General features: G+C 33.0%; 3 protein-coding genes and 1 non-coding gene across 4 annotated transcripts; 2 read left to right on the top strand and 2 right to left on the bottom strand.

The window, feature by feature from the left end:
• Positions 1 to 631: 631 nt before the first annotated feature.
• Positions 632 to 5,312, bottom strand: LOC145640680 (protein SIEVE ELEMENT OCCLUSION B-like). Its single transcript, XM_081691919.1, has 7 exons — positions 5,072 to 5,312; positions 4,863 to 4,967; positions 4,142 to 4,590; positions 3,633 to 3,742; positions 3,328 to 3,470; positions 2,676 to 3,167; positions 632 to 2,414 (listed from the first exon to the last, which is right to left on the bottom strand). The coding sequence occupies exons 1-7, from the start codon at positions 5,273 to 5,275 to the stop codon at positions 1,797 to 1,799; spliced, it is 2,121 nt and encodes a 706-aa protein (XP_081548045.1). The 5' UTR covers positions 5,276 to 5,312; the 3' UTR covers positions 632 to 1,796.
• LOC145566725 (small nucleolar RNA snoR137) lies at positions 945 to 1,100 on the top strand. The gene has a single exon (XR_014095481.1). It is a non-coding gene; the product is annotated as a small nucleolar RNA snoR137 (small nucleolar RNA).
• A 1,702-nt stretch (positions 5,313 to 7,014) lies between the features above and the next one.
• On the bottom strand, positions 7,015 to 10,802 carry LOC145636855 (protein SIEVE ELEMENT OCCLUSION C-like). The gene is made up of 7 exons (XM_081688418.1): positions 10,420 to 10,802; positions 10,029 to 10,124; positions 9,378 to 9,838; positions 9,132 to 9,244; positions 8,857 to 8,984; positions 7,874 to 8,362; positions 7,015 to 7,777 (listed from the first exon to the last, which is right to left on the bottom strand). The coding sequence occupies exons 1-7, from the start codon at positions 10,594 to 10,596 to the stop codon at positions 7,163 to 7,165; spliced, it is 2,079 nt and encodes a 692-aa protein (XP_081544544.1). The 5' UTR covers positions 10,597 to 10,802; the 3' UTR covers positions 7,015 to 7,162.
• A 10,830-nt stretch (positions 10,803 to 21,632) lies between these two features.
• LOC145640660 (cytochrome P450 86B1-like) lies at positions 21,633 to 24,160 on the top strand. The gene is made up of 2 exons (XM_081691903.1): positions 21,633 to 22,267; positions 23,013 to 24,160. The coding sequence occupies exons 1-2, from the start codon at positions 21,767 to 21,769 to the stop codon at positions 24,090 to 24,092; spliced, it is 1,581 nt and encodes a 526-aa protein (XP_081548029.1). The 5' UTR covers positions 21,633 to 21,766; the 3' UTR covers positions 24,093 to 24,160.
• The last annotated feature ends 3,504 nt before the right edge of the window (positions 24,161 to 27,664 follow it).

Genomic DNA, 27,664 nt, shown 5'->3' with positions numbered 1-27,664 from the left:
TCCAATGGTTGTAGATAGAGACTTGATTGTAATATTAAATAATCCCTACTTACTAGCTTGACTATTGGAGTTAGAAAATGTAATTAGTTTGGCCAAACAAATTAGCTTTAATTTGCTTGGAAAAACTTGTCATTTTTTTTAAAGAAGAATAAATAAATATAAGATTTAATAAAGGAGGTGGGGTTCATTTATATAATAAGCTAAATTTAAGACGTGGTTAATACTGGTTTTAATTCCGGGTCTCGATACTGAGTAGGGAAAAATAAAAAAAATAAAATAAAAGCATCGCACATAACTAACTATTTTTTTTGGTGTTTGAAAGGCACAAAAACGGGGTGAAAATCGATCCCAAAATTCTTTAAAACCGGAAGAAAAACTCTCACCACTTGAGCTATCCCTCCATCTCCGAAAATAACTAGTTTATGATGTTCCCATCGTTTACGTTGACTCCCCAAGGCGGCTAGGCCCCTTACAAAAAAATTGGTCGTTCACTTTGAAGATTGGGCCGTGATCTTGAAAGAAGGCCCATAATTTTCCATCGTCCTCGAAGGCTCCAAGAACCCTTATTTCCAACCTCTGTTATAAAACCCCAAATCAATCTTCCTTTTCCCAAATCGTCTTCAACCTATTCAAAGAAACCCTAATTCATCGTCTTCAACCTCCCTCTTTTTTTGTTTCTCATCATTTTCAATCAACATTTTCCTGCATTTTATATTGTTATTCATCAATTTTCTTTAAATTGCTTCACGAGGCGTTGCGTTAATCGGCTTTTTTCGATTCCGATGAACGTGTCAAGGGGAGCATATATTAATAATTCTGCAATTTCAACTTCGATTTGATTTTTTTCAAATCTTTTGCAACTGCGATTAAATTCTCGATTCGTAGTTTGCATTTTGAAGTTCGAATTTGTGACATTTAATTTTGTAATTAAAATTGAATTTATTGTTGCTTCATATGGTGAACTCTCTCCCTGTAAATGAGAAGTGTTCTAGTTTCCGAAGCATAAATTGATTAAAATTGCCAGTCTTAAACAGCTCGATGAATGGAGTAATCTATTAATCTCTTTACTTTCATCGCGTTACCTGTCTACTGGTACATTTTCGATACTTACAATTTTAATACATTTGATTCTGATTAAATTGAATTGAAATTCATGTTTTTGGATGCAAATAAGTTTTTTTTTTCATGTTCAAAACTTGTTTTTTTGAATCTGTAATCTTGTGAATATTCTTGAAAGTTTTGAACTTGGTTTGGTACATTTAAAACTTCTTAATGATGTTTTAAGATGTTGGATTTGATGTTATTGAAGTTGAATTGAACTTAATAAAATAATATTACAAAATGTGTATTTCTTTAAATTTGGTAAACATAGAATTAAATTTTGTAAATTATAGGGTTTCACATTTTTGTTCATTGCACTTGTGTGGCGAATAGAAATGTTCAAGGTTTAAGCGATACATAGACTTGGTTGAGGAATACTGGACTTTGGACTTTAATTTTGGACTCTTGAAAACTTGAATGTATAATGTATGAAGAAGATTAAAGTTGGTTAAACAAACTACTACATCGAAAACTCGGAATTTATTGAGACATTAATTCATTCTTATCTTCTTGCAACTCTCTAATTTACATCAAACTATATCAGCTGTGTTGCTACATCAAAGATTCAAGCGTTACTAAGTTACAAACTGTATTAGTACTAGATTTACAACAAATGACAAGTTATAATGGAAATATGGTTAGGTTCAATTTATTCTTGTGCTATGTTTCTTATTGTGGAAGAGTGACGAGATTTCTTAGTCAGTACAGCAGCGATACATGATAAATTTCTCCATGGCACGGCCACATTCTGCACAAACAACCTTGTCTGGAACGCTCCCAGTTGTGCCTGGTAGAATGAGACGGTTGCAGTGGTGTGGTGTTTGGTTTCTTTGCAAATAATCGGTTATTGCTTGCACAAAGCCTTTCACCGGGACATCTTCTTTCCATTCTTCAAATTTATCCAAGCACATCATGATGGTCTCACCCTTGGCTTTGGTCATCTCTGTCGCCCCCCTGCTGATCAAAGCCCACCCTTGATCACCTGCATCGAAGCTCATCATTGTAACTATCTCTTGCATAATGGGGTCATCCTGCACCGTCTTTCCTTGTTGTACCTTGGAGTGCCACATGCTCTCTAGCCGCACCCAGAAGTACCACACTAGAGTTACATCAGGCAGTACATGGCTCAAGCCCTGAGCAGTAATCTCATCATTGATCTTACGGATTTTTTCCTTGAGGTTGCTTTTACCAACATATAACATCTCGAGTGAAATTTGAGCAGCTTGTGCAGTATTATGTAGTTTGGCGGTAAATTTCTGTATCCACTCCAGGTCTTCTCCTCCGTACATACATATATATTTCTGGTCTTGCATCTGTTACAAAGTACACTCATGAGCTGATTAAAAAACAAGACTTCATGCTCTTACAACATTGACTATTCGCTACACTTTTATATTACATTTTTATCTGTTTGATAAATGATGCACTTGTATATGCATAACAGATGCTGGTTAATCATGTCATATATCTGTAAATTGATGTTTTGCTTGTACACTATAGAACTATAATGTATGCATTATTATAAACAATGATAAAACAAGGATTTAAGAAAAGGAAGCATAGGACTGTCATACCCATTGGAAGATCATTGGTTCAATGGCGTCTGCCAACAAATCGAGCCTCCATTTCTCTTCTGCCCAAAGAGCTTCTTCCCTTGTTCTAGTGAAAGGAAATGCCAGACTCCCCCAAATCCACATCATGTATAGAGCATTGGGGTTAGTGACTCGACCTTGTGGATCAAGGACGACAAGCATGGGCTTCTTGCTGAAGTGCCACACCTCCTTTATATACCTAAGAACTGCAGGGTCAATCATTGAAGGGTGATAAACAGTGTACCAAGGCATCACTGATTGTAGAGTTTTAAACTGTTCTTGTTTTTTATCATCCCAAGGGGAAGATTTGTCGACCACCGGGAGCCACACTACTTCATATTGACTTTCCACCCTTGCTGGGTGTTGCCTTGATTCTTGGTACATTTGATCAAGAATTGAAAGTTCTTCATGAGAAAACTGCAGGTCTGTAATTAGTAGTAGAACATTTCTTCTCCTCAATACATCTATGCTTACCTGTATGAGAATGTGTTTTTGTCAATGCTAAGCTATTTTATTTGCAGTTATAAACTGCTCAATTCTTAACCTTAATCATAAACTTCTCGATCTTTTGTGTAAAATAAAATTTAGCTATAGCAACAACAGACAGGAGCAGAGGAGTAAACAGTAAACAAACCCTTTTGTTTCCTGAACCATCCCAAAGGGGCAGTTGATCGTCCTTGTAATAAATCAGAAGCCTGAGAATTTTCATGTTGTCAAGATGGGGTGTCTCAAATGTGCGAATAAGCAGCTGGTATGCTTCTATATGTTTCTTTTCATCTGCATTACACAAGAAAATTTAATTAGTCTTGCAGAATACAAGCATAATATGTACATAGAGTATACATTATTGTTATGTGCATTGTGATTATTTCAATACATATATCTCAATAATTGGTGAAAGGTAATGTCTGCTACATATTGCATGTAGCTTTAGCTTACCAATGTGTTGGTAGCAGAGATCTAGCTGCTTTCGTAGATGTTCATATATGCTGCTGACCTTATGAGCTAAGCTTGACAGCTCCCAAGCCTCTGTTGTTGATGATATATACCTGATTGTATCCAAGCATTATTTTAGCATATTAACTGCTTGTGAAGTTTCAAGATGAAAATCTAAAATAGATAAAACAAAAACTGTGAAGTATGAATTTAGTAACAAAATTTTGTTTTAAGTTAAAATATCTGCTGACTTGTTTATCACTTCTTGAATAGTTTATCTGCATGTTAGTTCTCTTCATAGATTTTTCAATGATGGCTTATAAGCATCATAGCTAATATTATGAACTAAGATGTCTTGTATTAGTGATAATATGGTAGGTTTACTCAAATTATTCATCCTATAAGAGAGCATAAATTAGCATGTTCCTTAAAATAAAAGCTTAAGAGATGTTCAAATAATGATCGAGTTGTTACAGATTGGACTCATAAAAAGCAAGGGGAGGATCACATACTCGTTACTCATGCTAATTAGACCCGCAATTTGTGATGCACAGGCCAGTATACTCCTGATGATCCAGTAAGCAGCTGTCGGGATCAAAGCATCAGCACTTTCATATACCGGTGTATCTGCAGTTATGTACTGTGGTGGGAGCTCCTTGAATTCCACGATACATTTGGTAACGTTTACCATGGCTCTGATTAAATTGCCAATTGCTTCAAACTTGGGTTTGAGGCTATCTGGGTGCTCCATTATCTCAGGAAGTTGCTTAAGGATTGCAACAGATTTTGCCAATGAGTTTACAGTGTAGAGCTGGGCAATTAACCAGAAATCACCATAATACGTAGCAAAGGCTGCAAGAGCAAGGACCACTTTTGCATCCCAAGAGTAGCTTGAGACCATGTTGAATATTGACAGAGTTGTTGTATGTGCATCTCCACTTCCAGAACATTTGCAAATTATCTGTAATAAGAATTTCACTCCATATCAGGTTAATCCCTATTGGTTGATGTCTTATTCTAGTTTGTTTTTATAAGAGCAGACCCACTGTTTGATGTCATTGCAAATATCTTCTTCTGATACTAACACTTAATCGAAATGACAATATGGATCCTCTATGTTTTTACATAAAGGTATAGTTTTAATACACTGCTATATGCTGCTCTTTTCGTTATCTTCATAATATATGAGATTTTCTTGTTTCTAGTTAAACAGCTTCTGAGATTATAACTAACCTCGTTAGAGATTTTGTTTATGGTGAATGCCAATAGTTCTATCAGCTCTCCATAACCAGCTTGGAATGCCTTGTCATCTAGAGCATCCATGTGTGCTTGATCTCCCTGTTACATGTTCAATTGCAGACATTTCTATAATCAAAGCAGCCAACTTTATGTGTATCACAGATAATATTATATATGGAGTTGCATAGTATGGGATTCTGTACCTGAGTAGAGCCAGGGACAGTGGGTGCAGCACGGTAAAAGATGTCCTCAATGATGTGAAGTAAAGGTTTCACATCAATGTCACGGCCATCAGGGGCATGTGTGGCTCGAAGTTGGTTCAGCATTGTTGTGTCATCAGAAGCCGAGAACAAATGTCTATCACCTCTGAACCGATGTTTCCTGCCAGGTGCAGTAGAACTTGCCATTGTTTTGGTAAATTTGGATTTTAATAAATGAGCTGCTGATTTTATATTTCTCCTTCTATACCTTTTATAGTTTCATCCGATGGTTAGTTTTTGGAATAAAGGTCAAATGAACCTACTACCTTGCTTGTAACAGGGTCAAAAGTTTTGATCAACTGGCAAGGTTAAGAATTTTAGGAAAAGAACTTGACTGGCTTTGTAAGTTGTCCTTTCTTTGAATATAGATAGTCTAAAGATTCTTATGCTAAGAAACTTGAATGGTTTTGGTACTATTACTGCCTGAGATCGATTCGTCTTCTTGAATTCTCATTTTTCCTCTTTTTATGTAATGGGTATTTTGATGGCTAAACTGTCTGAGAAATCTGGGATTCTTTATTCTGAAATCTTAACTGGTCACAACTATCACATAATTTTATTGTATTATATTTTGCCTGAATGAAAGACTTCTTATAGGTTTTTCAGCATATTTCTTGTAATATGACTCTAGAATCTCAAAAAGCAGCAACCCTTTCCTCTTAGGAGACGCATAATCGGAAAACATTCTTTTGATCATAATAAGTACACAATTTTAGTGCGTTACTTTTGTTATGAGCATGCTATATGTAGTTAGGTTATAGAAAAAGCTGAGAAGATAACTGAAAAGAGAATTCCCTATGTCGAGGATCAATCTCTAAAGCTAGTGTATTATGCTTCTAATTATGATATATTGATATAATATGTACACTTAAAAGTCAGCTTTGCATATTAATATTTTACTGCTTCTTAAATTGCAGTATAACATGCCTATCCTGTTCCATAACCACTGGCTTGCCCAGTGTTAGTGTCGAATATTCAGAGATAACTAATTTATTGAGGCTAACTCTTTTTTTTATATGGTGGTGATTTATCTCCATTTTAGAAGTAAATTTGGTAGAATACATGTAACATAGGTGAACTGCAGAGAAGATTTTCCCATCCTAGCATATTTCACCCAACATGTCCATCTGTTTTTGTAAGTAACACCAAAAATGTTTCTAGTTTTGCTGAAAATTACTTAAAGTAGTCCTTGAGATCAGAGCGAACTAAAAATCCGCTCCCTGAGAATCATCTACCCTGCCTCAGCTGCTACAAGGATCTCAATGCTTTCTGAAACCTCATGCTTGCTTGCCCTTTTGATGTTTATTATGCTGTAGCTTTTTACTGATTAAAAAAAACAGCCTTAGGATCATTCAAACTATATCTTTGCTAGTATTTACAAAATCCCTGTTCAATGTTACTATAATCCGAGGATGAACTGATATACAAGTACGAGTACTATTTAGTGGCAGTCCTATTAAAAGGTCCATGTATGTGATGAAATATATCAATGTTTTTAAATTATTGCTGGTCTAAATCATTGTCTCAAAAAATGGATCTTATTACATGATCTGTGACATCCATAGTTCTATTAGAAAAGTGCATCATTAAGCATGCTTGTTATTTTGTTTCATGCACCAATTATTACTGATGGCATGATCACCACTTTATCAGAAGAAAGGCGGATGAAGAATGCATCAGCTGTACTGCTGAAGCAGGAAAAACCTGGACTGTGCTGTCTACAATATCCACTAAATTACCAGGTATTTTTTTAGCTATTACCTAAGCAAAATTAGAAATTTTACTGTGCATTGGCTTTGTTGCTGCCCTTTGAAACAGCTTGGTACTATTCTACCTTCATCGAATTTGCGGGGATTATTTTTAGTTAGCTAGCTATGTTTCAAGAGACAATAAACATTTGACAAGAGATTGAACTGAATAAACCTTAAGCAATATGGAGTTGGATTTTTATTAGCTACATCTTCCTAAACACGGAGTTGCATTTATTGTTACTTAAACAACAGTTAGAAAGTCTATTATTCTTATTTGGAAAACCTACACTACATCATAGGCAATTAGCTTCTCCATTGGACGCTTGCACTTCTTACAAATGACAGTTTCTTCCATTAGCTCTTTATTATATCTTATCATATTTGAGTGGGAGCATGGCTCAGTTGGGGGAGGTTCCTGAGAAAGTCTAATTGCATCTACCAAACCAATTTCTGGCAGATACTTTTTCCATGTCGAGTATTTACTCAAGAACTGAGTCCATTCATTACCATGAAGCTTTACAATATCTGCTGAAGAACCCCTACCAAAGATCACCCAATCTTCATCGTTATCATCTTTACAGGTATCTAGCAATTCTTTTACCTCTCTTAGAATATTATCAGTGTCAGAGGTCTGTTGGAGCCTGAGTTTTGATCGTCTGATACTTTCAAGGCGCTTCCAAAACAAAGATATCTTGGACACAGTAAGAGTGTGACTTAGCTTCTCTTTTTCTATGGAAGAGACTATGTTGCTTACTAGAACACCTTGATTTGTCTTACCAACATAAATCACCTCAAGTTGTGCAGCTAAGCTTTGAATATCTTTAATTTCTGCACTAAACTGTCTTACCCACTCGAGCTTACTGCTTCCGTAAATGCAAATTGTTCTTTCTTTTTCTACCTGACATTATTATGAAATCACAGTCAGTGACTCAGTGTTCAAGTTTACAGCAATTATATCAGAACAGAGTTCAAAATTTCAGAGCAAAGATCATACCCACATGGTGAACAAAGGGTCAATACTGTCAAGTAAGAGTCTCAGGTTCCATTTCTCTGTGCTCCACATGTCCTTTTCTCTTGAGGCTGAAAAGGGGTATGCTTTGGCACCCCAAATCCATACCATGTCAGCAGCATCGAAGTTAGTTATCATACCTGTAGGGTCCAAGGCAACCATAATGGGCCTTTCGTCGAATTTCCATTCCTCTTTTGCATAGTAGATTGTTGCTGAGCTGAGTAACCATGGTTGTCGAATTGAGTACCAAGGCAAGGAGTTTGATATAACATTGAATATGGTGACTTCATTGTTGCTCCAATTCTCGGAAGTTGATATGGGGACCCACAGGATATCATAGCTTCTATCTTGCTTATCATGGAGAGGATGATCATATGTCTGCTGAACCAGTAAAAACAATTCATGCACAGGCAGGAGTTCTGGTTTTGAAATCAGCAGAACAACCACATTGTTCTTCAGTGAGGTGATTCCAACCTGTCACAAGAAGGTAAAAACCTGTTGAAATCTCCTTGGAAAATAATTGATATTTTATTGACTCTGATCAAGTTGCAGTAAGTACAAGAATGGAGGACAAGTTATCCTCTTAACAGCAAAAACAGATTATATGGCAGTTAGTCTTTCGTTAAAATTAAATTAAGTTATCCTCAGATTATCAGGAAAATTTTGATGTAGTTCTCCAAACCTTTTCTTGTTAATAAACAAAAATTATGATTAGTAATCTTTTAATTCTTTTCATTCATAAGAAATTGTTACTCTGTATGATGTTTGTGATATCTGCTGAATACTCTGAATCTCAATTTGGATTAGTATGCATGATAGGTTTCATTATTAAGCTCAATCTAATGTGGTCATATATTCTTGGTTTACTTGGGCTACATAGAATATAGATCACCAACAAGTCTAAGTAACAAAAATAATGTATTTTTCTTTGCTGAAATTTTGGGAATAGTGATTTAAAGTCAGGAAACCTTTGCTTGCATAGATGATTGCTTTAGCGGCAAGTCATTCCTCAGTCCAAATAACATCCGAAGGGTTTCTTGGTTGTCAATGTCCGGCTCCTGTAATGTATTCATGAGCTTCCTGTGCATCTTCTGCTCTGCATTTTGAGCCAGATAATGAACCAATAGTTGTTAAGATAAGAATACTACCTCGGTCTGGATTTAGTTGTCACAGTACAAGTTTAAATTTTTTACTAAATATATTTTAGAGACTATTTTATACTCGTATTTACTAATTTACATACCTGTCTGTTGCTGGCAGGCGTCTACCTGTGTTCTAAGCTGAGAGCCAATGCCGTTAATCTTGCTTCTTAAACTTACAATCTCCCATACAGCACTTGATATTGAATATGGATCCCTGAAGTCAAAAAATCCGGTTTAACAGTCAGTCTCCTTATTCATAAGTTTGGCATAGAATATTTTTTCTGTATATTCTTATTGCAAAACTTGAAAATATAAGCACTGGTAGAAATAAATATGAACTGCATAACTGAAAGGAAAGAGGGTGCACTTGATCATCTTCGATGGCTCTCAAATTTGTAACGATAGAAATGCTGACAATAATACTCCTGATGATCCAATAAGCAGCAACATACATTAACGATTTTGTAGTAGTTACAGTATCATCCTGCAGTTCTACATAGGTTATTGGTAGACCTTCAAACTGTGAAACACGCCTAATGACTTCTACCATTGTTTTAACTAATGAGGTCAATGCTTTAAAGATTGGCTCAAAAATGTTGCTGTCTGGAAAATGCTTAAGTAATGCAATCGACGCAGCTAACAGGTTCTTGTTCTGTGACTGCATTATGATCCAGAATTCACCAAAGACTGTTGCTAAAGCTGAAAGAGCTAGAAGCAGTTTTGCATCCCATCTATATTTCCCAAGTAAGTCAAACACGCTTAATGTTCTTTCGTGCACATTTTCATCTCCATAGCACTTGCAGAGTATCTGTCATTTTGTATATTCACCACATCAATCACCAAATAACAGGATTTTCTTCGTCCCAAATTGAACTTCACACTAGGGATTAGCTCAAAGATTATGAATAGTTCTTTTTGCAACACCCCTAAATGGAAATTGCAGAGTTCATTTTGGGACGTAGGAAGTAAAGTTCAGTCCTGAGTTTGAAGAGATAAACCTCGCTTGATATCTTATATATCGAGTCTTCTAGTAGATCTTGTGATTCTTCTACCGCGGTGCTTAGATCAAGGGGGTCCTGCTGCTGAACAAACACCTGCCATGACACCAGGCTTAATTTATTAATGTATCAATTTTTTTGTTTTCAGCTTTTTTCGCTCTATCTGTATGTCTTTTGGGTGATGGACTTAACATTTATGCTTATTCAATTTTAATGTTAAATGTTTGTTGTTACATCATTGAAACAAATGTGTGGCAGCAAAAGACTTAAACTAATTTAGTGGACACCTAAATAATTTGGCAAGCAGGTGTTATTTATACTACTATTACAACAACAACAACAAAGCCTTAATCCCAAAATAAGCAGGTGCTATAAGAGAGCTAAAATTTACTTGTGATGCAGTAGCGCGATGCATGATTGTTTCAATAACTCGAAGCAACATCTCTGAATCAAGTTCGCGTCCATCTGGATCATGCATGATAAGGATCTTCTTAATGAGGACGTCTTGCTCTAAAGAGGATGAGGACTCTATGTGAAAACTTTCACCGTAGAGGTAGCTCAAGGCCATCGACCAGTGACTATGACCTATGTACCAAGTTTATTAAGTGACATGTAGGTATGGTATCTATGCTCTGCTTCTTTTAATTAAAATTGGGTTGCTGTTTAAGAAAACAAAATGATTGCTAAAATAAGATGAGAGAGTTTTTCATAGTATAAGATTTCATCCTACAAGGGGTAAGGTATATAGCTAGTGGCATTATCACAGTATCACAGTATTACAGTAGGAAACTTTTGCTTTATTATATTTTTGTCACTTTAAAAAGTGTATTTGTGCAAGTTCTGTTTTAGTATCTAGAATTGTCTTCAAAATCTTAACAGTAATTAGTGATTCTAATCATATAAAGCGAAGTTATGGATTAATCCCATCGTTTATTAATATAATCTAAAAGCGTTTAGGTTTCGTTATTTGATCATACAACAAGAAAGGTTTAACAGGTTTTAATTTAACCTTGGTTTTAACTTTATAACTGACTCGATTATAATAAACCCGGCCTATCCAACCTTGAAGTACACTCAAACTAGATAACCATTATAAGGATGAATGAAGTAGATTAATGTTCCATAATAATCTAAAAAATAATAAAATAGAGATTAATTATCATCTAATCTGAATGTGTATGTGATAAATCAGTGTAATTTACGTTTTTGTAGACAAAAAAATAAAGAGGCACACTTTGTGTTACTATCTTATCATTTTATAATCCTTTTTTCTATTCCAAAGAACAAAAGAAAGTGAGAAACTAGTAACTTATTGGTAACATATCAATCTTCAGGAACAAACATCACTTTCTTTATTTTTATTGTCCCTAAATGTTAGTGATATGGTCCTGCATAAAATTCTTGCGTTATTAAGTGAAGAAAGAATAGTTGATGCCTAAGCCGGACGAATTCAAACCATCAAGACTACCAAAAAGGAACTCTCTCCTTTATTATACTTCTTTCGTTCTTTAATATTCTACTCAATATTTATAACACCAATAAATTTTTTAAATGAGATGGAGCATTACATGGATTTGACCCAAGAGGTTAATTACGGATTTTAACACCCTCTTGTACATTTTTTTAGTGTACCATGCATGTATAATACGATATAGTGTCTCAATAAACTGAAAAATAAGCATCTTAAATAGAAAGTAACAGTAGCATAGCCGTACATTATACAGACAAACACATGTCTCAATATACTGGTTATGTTTAAGTCCAACAATACCTAGAGGTGTTAATTTAGATGTCTGGATCGGGTTCGGTAAGGTCGGTTCGGATCAGGTTTGTTTTTAAACTTAAGTCATGCTAAATTTTTTGTGTCCACGCGAATTAAAATCTTAATTGGATTTTTTTTCGGCTCGATTTTGAGTTAAATCGGATGTGATTTTGACACATCTAGTAATGCTTGCTAAATTGAACTAGATGGAGATATTGTGTAGGAAGGTTCTCATTTTCTCAATTATTGCTTTAAATGCATGATTTCAATGTTAGGGGATTCTCCTTTGCACTCTCATGCAAGATGTATCTAAGTATATTTATTACTCAATTTGATGATTACTTCTCATTCAATCATCAAATGATCGTAATCTTGAGTGCACTTTACATCCGGGCATATAGTCTATATAATAATGTTTATTCAAGCATTAGATTAAATTAACGAGCTAAATTGAATTTTGACCGGAAATTTTCTCTGTCTCAATAAAATATTTTTAGTGTGGGAGTACGTACTCGTTTTTGTTGTAGATGTAAATTTTTTTTATTCAAATCCCTGTGTTGATTTATGTCCAAATATACATATTACATTTTTTTTAAATAATAAGGACCTATACTGGACTTGAACCCTCACGGTTTTTTCGGTCCAATAAATGCAAACCAGACACTTACGAGTTACGAGTACAGTAGAGGAGAGGTTAAGGGAATCCCTACTCCCAAGTTCCAACTTCTCAAGTGTCCTCACTTGGTAGGATTCAAACTCCAAACCCATACGATGTGAGGTAAGAAACTTACCAATTGAACCAATTTGTTTGACTAAGGGCATGTTCTTATATGATTATTTTCAGTTCAGTTCAGTTTAGCTCTAATAAGTTAACTTTAGTTTAGTTAAGTTCAATTCAGCTCAGCTCAATAAATTTCACATATACTTCGTACTCGTATAACATTCTAACGGTCTAAAGTGACACATTAAATCTAATTTCAGAAGCCACTGCAACATTGCATTAGTTATTCTTAGAACATCTATCGATAATATAACATGAAAATCAGATCATATGAACTTTGAGGGCACCACCTAGCTTAGCTAGCTAGCTAAGTGACCGTACAAATAATATTGTTTATTTAGCTTCATTTGATGCATGTCAATAAAACTGCCCTACAAAATAATGTACCAACTTATAACCACCTTTAGGCTTTAATACAGTATAATCTCATTTCATTCTCCAAATTAATTTAGATAGACACTTTACGTCCATTTTCAACACTACTTTGGGGACATAACATTTTGTGGAAATGAAAGAATGGATTTTGTGAGGGCTTCAAACTACCCCTCGATCTCCTCTTTTAATGTCACCAACTTTATCCCTAACAAAATTATTAAGCTACTAAAGATAAGGGCCAACTTTGTCCTCAATCACTTAATATGGCGTATTTATTTATTCTTTTTTTCAAGTTAAAAAGACTCCAAAACAAATGTCATCATAGTCGCAACTCTTGAACTATGGACAAAGCTAAGACGAGTATACAATGCTCATTATACAAATACAGAGTATATGTACAAGAACGACATGATTTATGAATATGTTTTATTACATGTTACACTTGTGCTTCTCAGATTTTTCTCGTATGCACTCATATTTGTAATCTAATTTGATTTTTCTCACATGATCTCAATTATATATATAGATGGATTGTGAAGGGCTGGACAATCATATACGAAGTACTACGTATATGAAATGGCATTGCATGCGCAATCATATGCATTTTTTTTTTATTTACCTTAGAGGCTTAGATAAGAATGCTAATGAATTCTAATGAAATAATAATCAATGCGGTCATTAACTCATTACGTATAGTTACTCTTTTATTTGAAATTTTTTGAGTGTAGAAATCCAACCATATCAATTTTCTTTCATTAAGATTGTGCTACATCACACATTCACACCCTAGGTTATTATATTATCACTTATTACTACGTTTTTTGGTACCTCATATATAAAAGTCTAAAATTATGCATGCAAAAAATTTACTCTTAAGTCTTGGATTTATATACGTATTAAATTGGATGATGTCCACATAAGTTATTATAATACTTGTATGTGACAATTAATTTCAGTAAATGGATTTAACTTCGAAATGAGATCGAGACATAATAACATTTTATTTTACCGTTTAAAATGTCACTATATTATGATATAACGGACACACGTCCGTAATTGGACCGCCATTTGGTGGCAAACTAGTACCTAGGCCACGTACTAGATATCTTGTGCCGTTTAACACCAAAGTTTATGTAATCTCGCTTGGTTGAACCACGAAGTCAGCAAGGAATACCAATTAGTCAATTACTCATAGTCATTGACAATGCAATTATGGAGTTTTGAAATAAATGGACTAAATGTCTATTTTTAGTTAGAGGCATTGACTTTATGGTTTTGTAGTTCATATTGTAGATAGTTTGGGATTGAAATTGGTCATTTTGGTCTTGTATTGATGTCTGAAATTGACTATCTTAGCTAGCTAAGTTCTTCGATCAGTCTTCAATTAGTCAAATGATAACAACTCAAATAAAGAATTCCCATGTGAGAGATTGAGGAGAGAGAAAATAAAGATTATAATGGTTTAAAGATGCACATTATTACAACATTCAGGATGAGCATACTCTGTGTTACTGAACGGATCAACAATAACAACATCAACAAAAACTTAGTCTCAAGATAATTACGTTATATAAGTTTAAAATAATATGATGAGATCTTTCACTGAATATTATAGCTCATAAAATATAAAACTAGACAAGCATCAATGTCATTTATAAAGTACAACAACTACAATTATGCATATGAAGGCTTGTTGAGGTAATTGCAATATTTCACAAAGGATGCTTATTAGGGCATCTACAACTTTTTCCGGTTTTCATGAATAATATAATTTCTAACGTCATTGAAAGAGTTAGTTACACATGCAAAATTTATGATACGGAGTATTAGGCAAGATCTACGCAATAATGGCCCGGTGTGTGTCAATGTCATGCATGCATATACGACCATGTACGAGTTGTTTGTTTTGGTATTTAAGTTGTAGGGTCTTAAAACACCTTGAAAGGTACATATAAGTTTATAAACTTACTTTAATTTTCAAATGAGATGTATTGGTCCAGTGCGATTAGAATTAAATTCGAAAAATAGTGACAAGAAATTTAGAGCAATGTTTGGAAAGAGTTTTTTTTTTTAATTTTTTTATTTTTGGCTTGAAAACGGATTTGATTAAACCATTACCAACCATTACCTAGTGTTTGGTTAGAAGGTTTGAGTAGCAATTATCATTACCTAGGGGTAATGGTTGAATGGTTTCCACCTATATGTTAATGTTTTAAAATCTAACATAACAATTAGCCTTACTCTCCTCAAACAAAAAGAAAAGAAGTTAGGTTAAGTGATTTCTTTTCATGGTTAAACCAAACAAATGAAAAAGTAATTGTTAAATAATAACTTTCCCCCTTTTATTTGTTTCCTTTCCATTTCGTTTTCAATATTAACTTCTAGTCGATCTCATGGTGAAAAGGCCTCGTGTTGAAAATAAAACTTAGCTTTACTACCCTTTTGTTCACCACTTCATGTATAATAGAGTGTTGAGCCTATGAGAAAACTCACATGTGAATGAAAGTGTTGTCCCACATTAAAAGAGTATAAATGTGAAGACAAATATTAGGATGTGTATCCCGGCCATCTTGAATAAAAGAGAAAGTCGTGCTCACTTTATAAGGCTAAGGGCTACTCCCATCATAGTCATACGATTTTGAGGTGGAACCTCTTTAGTCGCATCCCGCTTATGAGAGAGAGAGGGGACAATAATTCTAGTGCAAGACTTGATTAAAAAAAATCTAGCCTGGAAAAAAAATCTTTTTGTAAGACACACACAAAAAAAAAAAAAAAAAAAAAAAAAAAAAAAAAAAAAAAAAAAAAAAAAAAATCAAAGTAGAAAAAACAAAAAGGATCAAAGGAAACTCTTAATAGCGCACTATATACTCCCTAACGTTTTAGAATTAATTAAGCAATGGTAGCTGATTAGTTAGGTGAAAAAACTTATACTGTAGTAAGATCAAAGCCACCATTAATTAGTTAGGTCATGAGTATTATTGTTACATTTATTCTTGTATAAGGTTTTTTATTTGCAGCTAAAACACGTTGGAATGCCTTTAAATCAAGGAATCTATATGCTTAGCCGCTTACTTAGGCTTCTATTTAAGTTCATCCCTAATTTGAAGATTGTCAGCATTGAATGACACGGAGTACAATTACATCACTACAGTCTTTCCAATTTTTAATTTGTTTTTTGGGAGAGATTGTTATAAATATCCGGTTGCACAAGTAATTTGTTTTCATTTAATCATTAAATGAAGAGTAAAAACGAACTTTGATTTAGATATGGTGCACTTTGGTGTACATAATGATAGAGTATAAAACATATTCCTAGCCTCAACCATCATCTTAAGCTTTTGGTTGAGTTGGTCCTTTAACATGATATCAGAACCACGTGATACAAAGGTCACGGGTTCGAATCTCATCCACCCCCACTTTCAAGTGGCCTGGAATATTGTTGGGTATGAGGGTCCATGCTACATACGCACTTCTATCCAATATGTTGAAATCTTGGTGGCTAATAAAATTAAAGAAAACCATAAAAGAAAGAGTATGCTAAACCAAAGGAGAAATCATAATTTCCTGACTTTAAAATATTTTTTAGCTAAGAGATAACTAAACAAGTGTTCATGGCACTTGGTAAAAGGAATATTTTTTTTTTAAAAAAACTGATATTATAATCAATAATAAAAAAAAAAGATTATGTTCAATTCGATTAGTTTACTTATTAAGAAAATACAAAATACAAACTAGACCATTCGACATGTGATTTTGGCATGCATATCCATATTAATACAATTTTAGAAACCATTTTAAAGGGTTATCGTTAACAAGATTCTATAAAAATTTACACAATTACAACTCAATATGGTTAAAATAAAAGCGACGAACTATTCAAGCTAAAAACAATTAAAACGACACGGGATTTTAAATTAATTAGCAATTTTAATCACACCTATACCTATTCTTCTATCAGCTTCTTGCTTAATTATGTATTTATTAAAAAAATTTACTACAAGAAGTGGTAGTATATCCATTATTAGTATATCATGCAAAACGTACGTTGTCCCAATGTCCTCCATGCAAAGGGACATGAAACTTCCACCCTCTTTTTCCAGCTCACTTAATTAAGTTCGATCCATATATATAATTAATTTAAGAAGCTTGTGAAAGAAATTCGGCTAGCAATCTCAATCAAAGGGTGTCTGTAAGATAAAAAATAATTAAAATCTCAATCAAACGGTTGGGAGATTGATTCATCAATTAATTTTTCTCTTATCAATAATCACAGTACTTAATTTGTCAACTAACATAGTTAATTGATGTTACTGATTAGATATATACGAGTGTTTTGATATTGATTGATACAATTGTGATGTTTCATCAGCATAGATGGATTATACACAAATATAATATACTTGTATTTGTTTGGATGGAAGACCGATACCTATCAACATCCATTTAATTCATCAATATATACATACCTTTTATCAATGTAGTATAAAGCTATATTATATGTCTATATGTCATCCTCACATTAATTACCAAGTACTTAAATACGTTTTAGAAAAAGAAGTTAAACTTGGTAACATATGAGTCTGGTTAAAACAAAAGTTCAATAAATTAGGGTCACTGTGCTTTTCTGTTTTTTGGTTTTTTTGTTTTTCAAAATTATGTGATACTTCTTTCATTCTATAAATATTGTAATAAAGATGAAATTACGCATCCAAAGCACATTTTATATGCTAAATATCTAAAATTATGTAAGAGTAAAAATTATAATAAATTGATATTGTGAAAGTATTTTATGAGACGAATACAACAAGATCTCACATGACAATATTTTGCTTAATTAACGTATAAATCATATTATATGGCTAAATAGTACAAGAGTGATGAATAGTGCAAAAAATACATTGTTGCAATATTAATCAAACGGAGGAAGTATATGTCATATAATGATTAAAAAATTAGTCAAATTTATAAACTTCTGATAATTTTGAAAACTGACAACAGAAAAGTGGGAACACTTTTTCTTGTTTTCTAAAAAAAAAAAAAAAAAAAAAAAAAAATTGAAAACAAAAAACAATGTCAAACAAGCCCTAAGCTTACGATGCACATTAATATATAAGCCAAAACAAGACCAAAGTAGATTCAATCCCAAAACCATATAAAGTGTTCAACGACTCTCTCTCTTTTTTTCCTCAATGTGTACATATGTTGTACTGTTTAGGAAAGCTATGTCTCTACAGAGACAATATCGATCATTCGTTAGTTTGTGAGTTTGTCATTAGAGTCGTAGTCGACGTTTGACATCTTATGATTGTAACTATTATCGTGTGTATGGCAATGTCTCTATTACGCAATTACAATATGCCATATCATTATGACACATTAGTCGATTTAGACCTAGATGATTATGATTGACCCTTTTGTCTTAACCCTTAAGTTACCAAAATCAGAATATATGTATACTACATATGAGGCTAAAGTTATTTTCCATTTTCTATTGTAATTATTACGTGTATTTATAATTATATTCTCCTCGTGAGGAGGCCGGGGTTCCTAATGTGTATTTATTTATGTTGGATAGGAGTGTAGAACTGTTGGGTTTTGGGTGAATTGAAAGAAATTATTTTAATGTCAATGATACACCATTTTAATTTTTGGTAATTCTTTTCTCCCTAAATATTATGAGTACTAATTTATTAAATGTAATAATAATATATATCATTATAGATTTATTGAAATTATTGATGGTCTATACTTCGTATTACAGAGTACTCTGTATTTATTTTATTTATACGTATTAGCAAACCAAACTTGTACAATCTGATTTATAGAATTGAGTGTGTTATATATTTAGGCTTGTGCTTGTCAGATGGATGATGAGTTCCTATCCACTTAATTAAAACATTAATCTAATATAAGTATACTTGTATAAATCAGCATATAAATTAAAGCATTTATTGTTATAAATAGAAGAGTTTCATGAGTCCTACATTTGACATAGCTAATTAGCTAGAGCCTAACAACTTAAAAATTAAAGGACCAATATATATTGATAAGTACGGACTAATTAATTATGGTGAGTTGTCCTAATGATCTAGACTCCTTATTACGGAGTAAGAGTAATGCATATGTCACATGTCTAATTTAGTAATTTGACACCGGCGTCCAGTGTCTTAATATAAGAAGTAATTGATATTCCCTCCGTCTCTTAATACAATGCCTCTTTTGAGCATTTATTCCTCACATAATAAAGAGAAAGAGGCATTGCATTAAGGGACGGAGAAAATACGGAGTAATCTACATTGTATAATAAAATATTCGGACAACTTTATTTAAAAATCTTTCAAGATTAAATTGAGAGTTATTCACATTTTATAAGGGACACTTTGAGGATGAGGGTGCTCCTACATACCCTCCGTCACTCTCAAAGTTTCAAAAATGTTAACGTGGACTAGGTTGACCTGTGACTTGTGAGAGGTTCAAACACGATTTCTATCCAAAGAAGTACAGTACTCCGTAGTATATATAGACCGGCGGCGTCATCAAATGGTTGTTTTTCCTTATCAGTCTAACAATGCCACAATGGTTAATTAGTGACGTATTTGCTTTGTTATCTTTCAAAATATTTCCGATGAAATAAATTCAGGAGTTGAAAATGTTATGGGAACTAGCAAGATGCTAATAGTAGTTGGTAGATTCATGCATTAATCTCTTAGCATGCGGCTGGTTTAATTTAATTAAATCCGCTACAAAATCTATCTCTAAAATAAAATGCGGTTTAAGAAATTATACGGACTACCTAACTTGGCTAGCTAAGTTTAGTAATCCATTTATATATCTTGACTTTTGTAGTTTTGTTTCTATGAATTAAGGTTTGATTGAATGAAAAATATTCATTATCTGATATTAAAAGGATCTTGCTGACGAACGTCCCGGGGCGTTGGAGATTTAAAATATTAGTACTCCGTATTAATTTGGGAAATCATAACAAAATTACAAGTCGATCGGTGTAATTAATGTTAATTTTTAATTTAATCTTTCTACTTTTAGCTAGGTTATCCAACGCCCTCAGGACATTCGTTAGCTTTTGTCATTTTAAAATAAGTTTATAATTTTGATTTCCTTAAAAAAAAAGTTTATATAACTTTCATTAATTAAAAAGCTAGTCATTCATGATATCAACACATCTCATCCAATGATCCAAGTGATAAATGTGCTATTTCGTTCTATAATGAGAAGTTGATTAAGGGCATGTTCTCATCAGATTATTTTCAGTTCAGTTCAGCTCTAATAAGTTAAGTTAAGTTCAGTTCAGCTCTTAATTTCCTTCTCTTATAAAATATTCAGTTCAGTTCAGATAGATCAGTTCAGATCCTAATTTCCTTCTTTTATAAAATATTCAGTTCAATTCAGTTCAGTTCAGTTCAGCTCCTAATTTTCTTCTCTTATAAAATATTCAGTTCAGTTCAATTAAGTTCAGTTCATCTCATTTCAGTCAATGAGAACAGGCCTTAATTATGTTGGTATTGAAAGTAAAAAATAGCTTAAGTGGTTAGAACTTCCTCCCGATTATAAAAGATCCTTGAATTGATTCTCACCCCTGCCCTTGTGGCTCTCTAAACACCAAAAAAAAAAAAAAAAAAAAAAAAAAAAAAAAAAAAAAAGATTCTCATCCCTGCCCTTGTGCAGTGGCTCTTTAATTAAACACCAAAATAGAATAAAATTACATGAAATTATATATATATGTGGACAATAGTAATTTACTTCATATAAATGTATAATATAAATACCATATATATATATATATATATATATATGTTTGTTTTTTGAAAATTTAATTTTAGTCAAATGTTTTCATGATTTTATGGTTCATAATTGACATATTTTTCTCCCAATAATAAATTATATTATTTTATTTTTGGTATAAAATAGTATTATCAACATTTTTTTATTTATAAAATTATTATTATTTTTTTAATTTTTGAAAAATTATATATTTTTTAGACAAGTGAAAAATAATTACTACGTATTTTATGTTGGATTAAAATTTTCAAAATAAAATTATATTTGCATTGTAGGTATTAAGAGACTAATTATATCTTATAATATGTAAAAATAAACCGATCTTATTGTTTATCATTAAAATAATATAGTAGTCATATTTAAAACGACTGTTGTAATCTTAGACAAAAAAAAACTTATGAGTATAGTAAATTGAATGGGAACAAAAAAAATTTATTCCCTTCTTTTTTACAAGAGGGTTATGTTTACCCTTTTTGGTGTCCCCTTTAATGTTTGCATTTCAATTATTTCTTAACTTTTAAAAAAATTACGAGTTTGTATTATTTTTACCATATTTTCCTCATACATACATAATTTCCATTAAACTAATTTTATTTATTACGGAGTACAACTATTCCCAATACAATATTCCTTCTTTCAAAGTTAATTTAATTTTTTTTTCTACTATATCAATTTTTTTCTTATTAACCGTGAAAAACCATTAAACCTAACCTTCTTTTAGAGGGAGTACGTAATATTACTTGTAAATTTTAAATTAAGAATGCTAACAACCACCCAATATTAACTCCTTGAGAAAAAAAAGGTCCTAGAAAGTCCAAAAGTCACATCACAACACTCCTCATGCATTATATAAACCCAAATAATCCAAATTTGTCATTGCAACCATGACACTATAAAGTTGCCATTCTTCCTCATCTATCCCAATCCAAGTATCCACTCAATTCCTCCCTATTTTTTTCATCACTTCATCACATCTAATTCTTTTCCCAAATACTAGAACCTTTAAAAAAAAAATAAAAAAAAATGGAAATCATAAACTTTGTAACAAATATATTAAGCCAAATACAAATTTCTGATATACTTTTAGCATTACTTGGATTCTTCATAGTTTCATGCATCCATGAAAAAATCACAAACAAATTAGGGCCCACTTTATGGCCTATTGTTGGCATGATCCCATCTTTTGCCCTTCATTACCAAGAAATTCATGAATGGAACACAAAAGCCTTAGAAAAAAGTAAAGGAAGTTATAGAGTTAGAGGTTTTTTAGGTGGATTTCCAGGAATTATGATTGCTGATCCTATTAAGATTGAATATATACTTAAAACTAAGTTTAAGAACTTTCCTAAGGGTGTGTACTATAGAGAAAGATTTCGAGAGCTCCTCGGCGATGGCATATTTAACGCCGATGACGACGAGTGGAAGGAGCAACGCCGGATTGCTACGTCTGAGATGCATACTAGTCGGTTCGTCAAGTACTCTTTGAGGACCATGCAAAGTCTTGTGCATGATAAGTTACTTAAGGCATGGTCCTTCTTAACCTTTCTTGTACAATTTTTTTTAAAATGGTTTAGTTTATTATTGTTATTAATAAGTTCGTATTATTAATTAATGTAGTTGTTGGGTCATCACTTGGATGGTGGGGTATGAGATTGCACTTTACCTGGCTTATTGATGAGAAGAGCCTTGTTAAATTGAATAGTAGAGATGACTAGTAGGTCGGGTGAGGTTACTCGATATAGCTATTAGTCTTGGTTCAGACCATTCTTCCTAGGAATTGGCCAAGTGGGTCGTATATTATCAAACTCTTAATCCAGGTCACCAACTTAGTTAGTCGACTTACAACTTATTAGCTAATTTTCTAGGAAAATTATAAAACTTACATATATACTACCTCCGTTACATATTATTTTCAACGATTTGACATAAAGTAGAGAGGAAAAATGTCTAATCGTTGCAAATAATATGTAACGGATGTAGTATATATATATATAGTCTATGGGCCAGGTCTGACTGCCTTCTAGTCCGGACCGTTAGCCAAGTGCAATTGTTAGGTTAACACTAGTAATCTAGCTATAATGTTATAAATTTAAAATTGGGTTACAAAATATGCTAAATAAACTCAAATGTTATTGTACAATATATGACAATTTTCTAGGGGTAATTGATTGTAAACATATTGAATTGAAACATAGAATCTTGTTTACCTAACAATTTAAATTTAATAATCTTGACATGTAATATTGATTGTTTATTTTCTTAATTGTAGGTAATAGAGAAGCAAGTTAACTCATCAAGAAACCATACTATTGACCTTCAAGAGTTGTTACTTCGTTTCACGTTCGACAACGTGTGTGTGGCGGCTTTTGGCGTCGATCCTGGTTGTTTAGCCCTCGATTTACCGGACATCCCCTTTGCGAAAGCATTCGAGGATGCAACAGAGTATTCTCTGTTCAGGTTCTTGGTACCAGCCTTCATTTGGAAGACAATGAGATTGTTTAACGTAAGCAAAGAAAACAAGCTCAAAAATGCCGTTACAATTGTACACGAATTTGCTGAAACCACAGTAAAAAATCGTAAGGCTGATTTAAACAAGCCTGGTAAATTAGACCGCGATCCTTGTGATCTTTTATCTAGGCTAATCAAGATGCAGGAAAATCAGCTTAGTAAAAACACTACAAAAAATTTTACTGATAAGTTTCTTAAGGACTTTTGTATTAGTTTTATCCTAGCAGGGCGTGACACAAGTTCCGTGGCATTAGTCTGGTTCTTTTGGCTAGTACATGAGCACCCGAATGTTGAGGCTAAAATCTTGCAAGAAATAAGCGCGATTTTATCTCAAAGGGAGACGAAAGATGGACTAAATGATGTTGTCTTCCAAGCAGAGGAATTGGACAAAATGGTGTACCTACAAGCTGCATTATCCGAGTCCCTTAGACTCTACCCTTCGGTACCAATTGACTTTAAACAAGCTAAGGAGGATGATGTTTTTCCGGATGGTATGAAAATTCCTAAGGGTCATAGAGTCTTGTATCATGTGTACGCGATGGGGAGGCTGAAGTCGATTTGGGGTGAAGATAGCTCGGAGTTTAAGCCGGAAAGATGGTTTAAAGACGGAGAATTTGTTAGCGAAAATCAGTTTAGATATGTTGTGTTTAATGCTGGACCACGGCTTTGTGTTGGGAAGAAATTTGCTTATACACAGATGAAAATGGTGGCTGCTTCAATTCTTCTAAGGTATAAAGTTAAGGTTGTTGAAGGTCAAGTTATAACTCCTAAGGTTACTACTACTCTTTATATGAAGCATGGTTTATCAGTTACCTTTGAGCCTAGGCAACTTGTACTTTGAGCTCTAAGTTAAAGTTCTCTTAAATGTAACGCAATTAAATTGTATGATACGTACTATATATTTTTTTTCTCTGTTTACGTGGAGGTGAGGCGAGGCGAGGCTCGAACCGTTGACCTGTAGGTGATAACTGGTGTGAAATATGTCTTTTTATAATGGTAAAATGTATTGTTATATGTTTAAATGTAATGATTTGAATGTATATGAAATCTAGAAAAAAAAGATGTTAACAAATTTATCCTTTATACTAGTAAATATTACAGCAACTTGGGCTTATTTGGAAGAGTTATAGTTAGTTCTCAAAATTTTGAGCACCAACTACCAGTCTACTACCTAGCTCAACAATTTGTAAAGTCCAAATACAGGACAAAAGCTTCAACTACTACTTCATATGTTACAATGTTACATCTTACACTTCATCCCATGACACGAAGATGGACATCGATCTTTTGGGTTCATATACTTTCGATATACGGTTACCTTATAAGAATATAAACTAATCATACCAGTTATAATATACGTATACATTAAGGCCTGTTTTCATACGTTTATTTTCAGTTCAGTTCAGCTCAGCTCAGTTCAATTCAGTTCAGCTCCTAATTTCCTTCTCTTATAAAATATTCATTTCAGTTCAGCTGAGTTCAGTCAATGAGAACATGCTTTAAGTATGATTTTCAAATATTACTTCACCTATAAAAAAGACTGTCAATACAAATTTTCTTGTACAAAACTTTTCATTGACTACTTCATTTACATGTATTAATTCACTTTAGACTCGTCCATTTCCTATCAAGAAGCATGGAGCTTGGATAGTTTGGAATTTGGATGTGATGTTATAAACTTATAATATGTCGACTGTCTAGGTTAGAGGAAATAATTCCATATATTAATATATAGTACGGAAATTTCACCAAATGCCACTTAGCAATTTAAAAATTCACCAAATGCCATCGGATTTTTCAGAATTCACCAAATGCCACCCAGTTTTTAAAAAATTCACCCGGTGCCATTAATGACCAACGGCCGTTAACTCCGTTAGTAATTAGGGGTTAATCATGCTACGTGTCATGACATAATTGGACCATTTACCTTAATTCATAAAAATTAAAAAAAAAAACAAAAAAACAAAAAATTAAAAAATTAAAAAAAAAAAAATCCAAAATTTTCCCAGCCACCCCGACCACCGCCAAACTCTAACCCCTCCCCTCGCCGAAAAACGGCCGATCACCACCGGAACCACCAACAATCGGCCGGCCGACCCTGTAGCTCCCCACCTGACCCACCGCCGACCCCAAAACCACCCACGCTGTTCGTCCTGACCCCAAAAACCACCCACACATCCGCCCCAACCCCAAAAACCACCCGTAAAAAGCCCCTCCTCCCTTTCCCTACCCTCAAAATCGGTTGTTTCGACGGTGGGAGAAGGGAGGAGAGGCTTTTTACCGGTGGTTATTAGGGTCGGGGCGGCTGTGTGGATGGTTTTTGGGGTGGGTGTTTGCGGTTTTATGGGGTCGGGGCAGTTTGTGAGGGAGGTTTTGGGGGTCGACGGTGGGTCAGGTGGGGAGCTACAGGGTCGGCCGGCCGATTGTTGGTTGTTCCGGTGGTGAAAGGCCGTTTTCCGGCGAGATGAGGGGAGGGGCTAGAGTTTGGCGGTGGTGGGGGTGGCTGGGAAATTTTTTTGTATTTTTTTAACTTTTTTTGTTTTGTTTTTTTTTTAAAATTTTTTTTGTGAAATAAGATAAATGGTCCAATTATATCATGACACGTGTCATGATTAACCCCTAATTACTAACGGAGTTAACGACCGTTGGTCATTAATGGCACCGGGTGAATTTTTTAAAAACTGGGTGGCATTTGGTGAATTCTGAAAAGTCCGATGACATTTGGTGAATTTTTAAATTATTTAGTGACATATGGTGAAATAGCCGTATATAGTAATACCCAAATAATATGCATTGTTGTAAAAAAATATGCATCGTGTTGGCTTTGTACACTATGTCGACCGTCGACATAAAAACTGTCGACATAAAACATAAGCACTAATAAAGAATTAAAGAGTCTGATTTTATCAATTGAAAATTCGAAATCCCTTTTTGTGAACCCAAATGTGGCCCATATATGATACGTTCATTTTTTTTTTCCCTTTCTAAACCGACAATCTATTTCTTATTTATATCAATTTATATTGGATCCTTTTTGTTTTTGGTTTAAGTTTGGCTCATACTAGTGTTATAAGGTTTTTGGTTAAACCGATAAAGGTTGCGATAAGGTTTTTACCTAAATTTTCATATTTAGGACCGGTTTACTTTACCTTAAAAATATAAAATTAAAAAAAACTTTTTCATTTTTTTTATAATTATAATAATCTAACTTTTACAATATTCATGTATTTTACTTTGACTAGCTTTGATAATTTAGACTTAAGCAAAAATATAGTCATGTAGGATCGATCTTGTTAGATTCGTCTCGATTAATACTATTTTAATATCAAATGTTATAATCTTAACATAATGGTAATTAAAGATATTAACGATTAAAATCATTCATCGGTAAGCATTAAAAGACAAGTGTTGCAACTATATTAAAAAAAAAGGAAGTAATATTCAGCAGAATTAATTTTAGATTTGTAAAGTTTATTCAATTCAGTAAAAATAAATTTAATTCGGCAAAAATAATTTCAATTTAATAAAAAAAAATCAGTAAATTCAAAGAAGAAATATAATCCAAAATCAGTAAAAATAATTTCAGTTTAACAAAAATAATTTCAGTTCAAGAAAAATAATTTCAATTCAGTAAAATTAATTTAAGTTCAGCAAAAAAAATTTCAATTCAGTTAAAATAATTTCAGTTCAGCAAAAATATGGTGAAGTGAAAAGGACCTTACTGTATTTCAAATTACTATTACGTCTATAACGGATTTCTTTAAAAACTTTATATTTTTTTTATTAAAAGTAAATAATTTTTTAAAATAATTTAATTTATTAAAAATAATTTAAATATAAAAAAAAATACTGTATAAAAAAAAGTGACGCAAGAGAAGAAAAAAAAAACAATTTAGGTGAATAGCATATGTAGAAATAATGTTAAAAAAAAAAATTTAAAAAAAGTGCTGCATTATTTTGGAATAAAAAGAAGTATGTGGTGGATTAAGAGATGAAGAAACGAAGCAAGAGAAAGAAAAACGTAAACTACTATTGAAGAATTTAATGAGTGAAAGACTTCATTAAAGGAAACTTAGCTTTCGGAGAATAATCTTATTGCAGAGATTCAGAGAATAGAGTACATGAAGAATCGTAATACGTAGAACAACCAAATTACAAAATGAGAGAAATACTTCTAATACAGTAAATACTAATAACGTAAGCTGACTGACAATTTGTTACATATGATGTAGAGTCAATTACAACAACTTTTAGTTGGGACTTGGGATCATTTGGGGCTTGTGCTGTTGGGCTTCACTTGTATAATTGTATGGGCCTAAGATGAATGTTGCTCAACATCTTGCTTATTTATTTTGTTTATTTTACAAGTAGATGACTTAACTTTTTTTAATAGTAAAAACTAATCCATTAATA

This window comes from Chenopodium album, chromosome 1 (genome assembly GCF_948465745.1).
Source record: "Chenopodium album chromosome 1, dcCheAlbu1.1, whole genome shotgun sequence".
NCBI classification, from domain to species: domain Eukaryota; kingdom Viridiplantae; phylum Streptophyta; class Magnoliopsida; order Caryophyllales; family Amaranthaceae; genus Chenopodium; species Chenopodium album.
The sequence above is the reverse complement of the archived record's forward strand: the minus strand, read 5'-3'. Positions and strand labels throughout refer to the sequence as shown.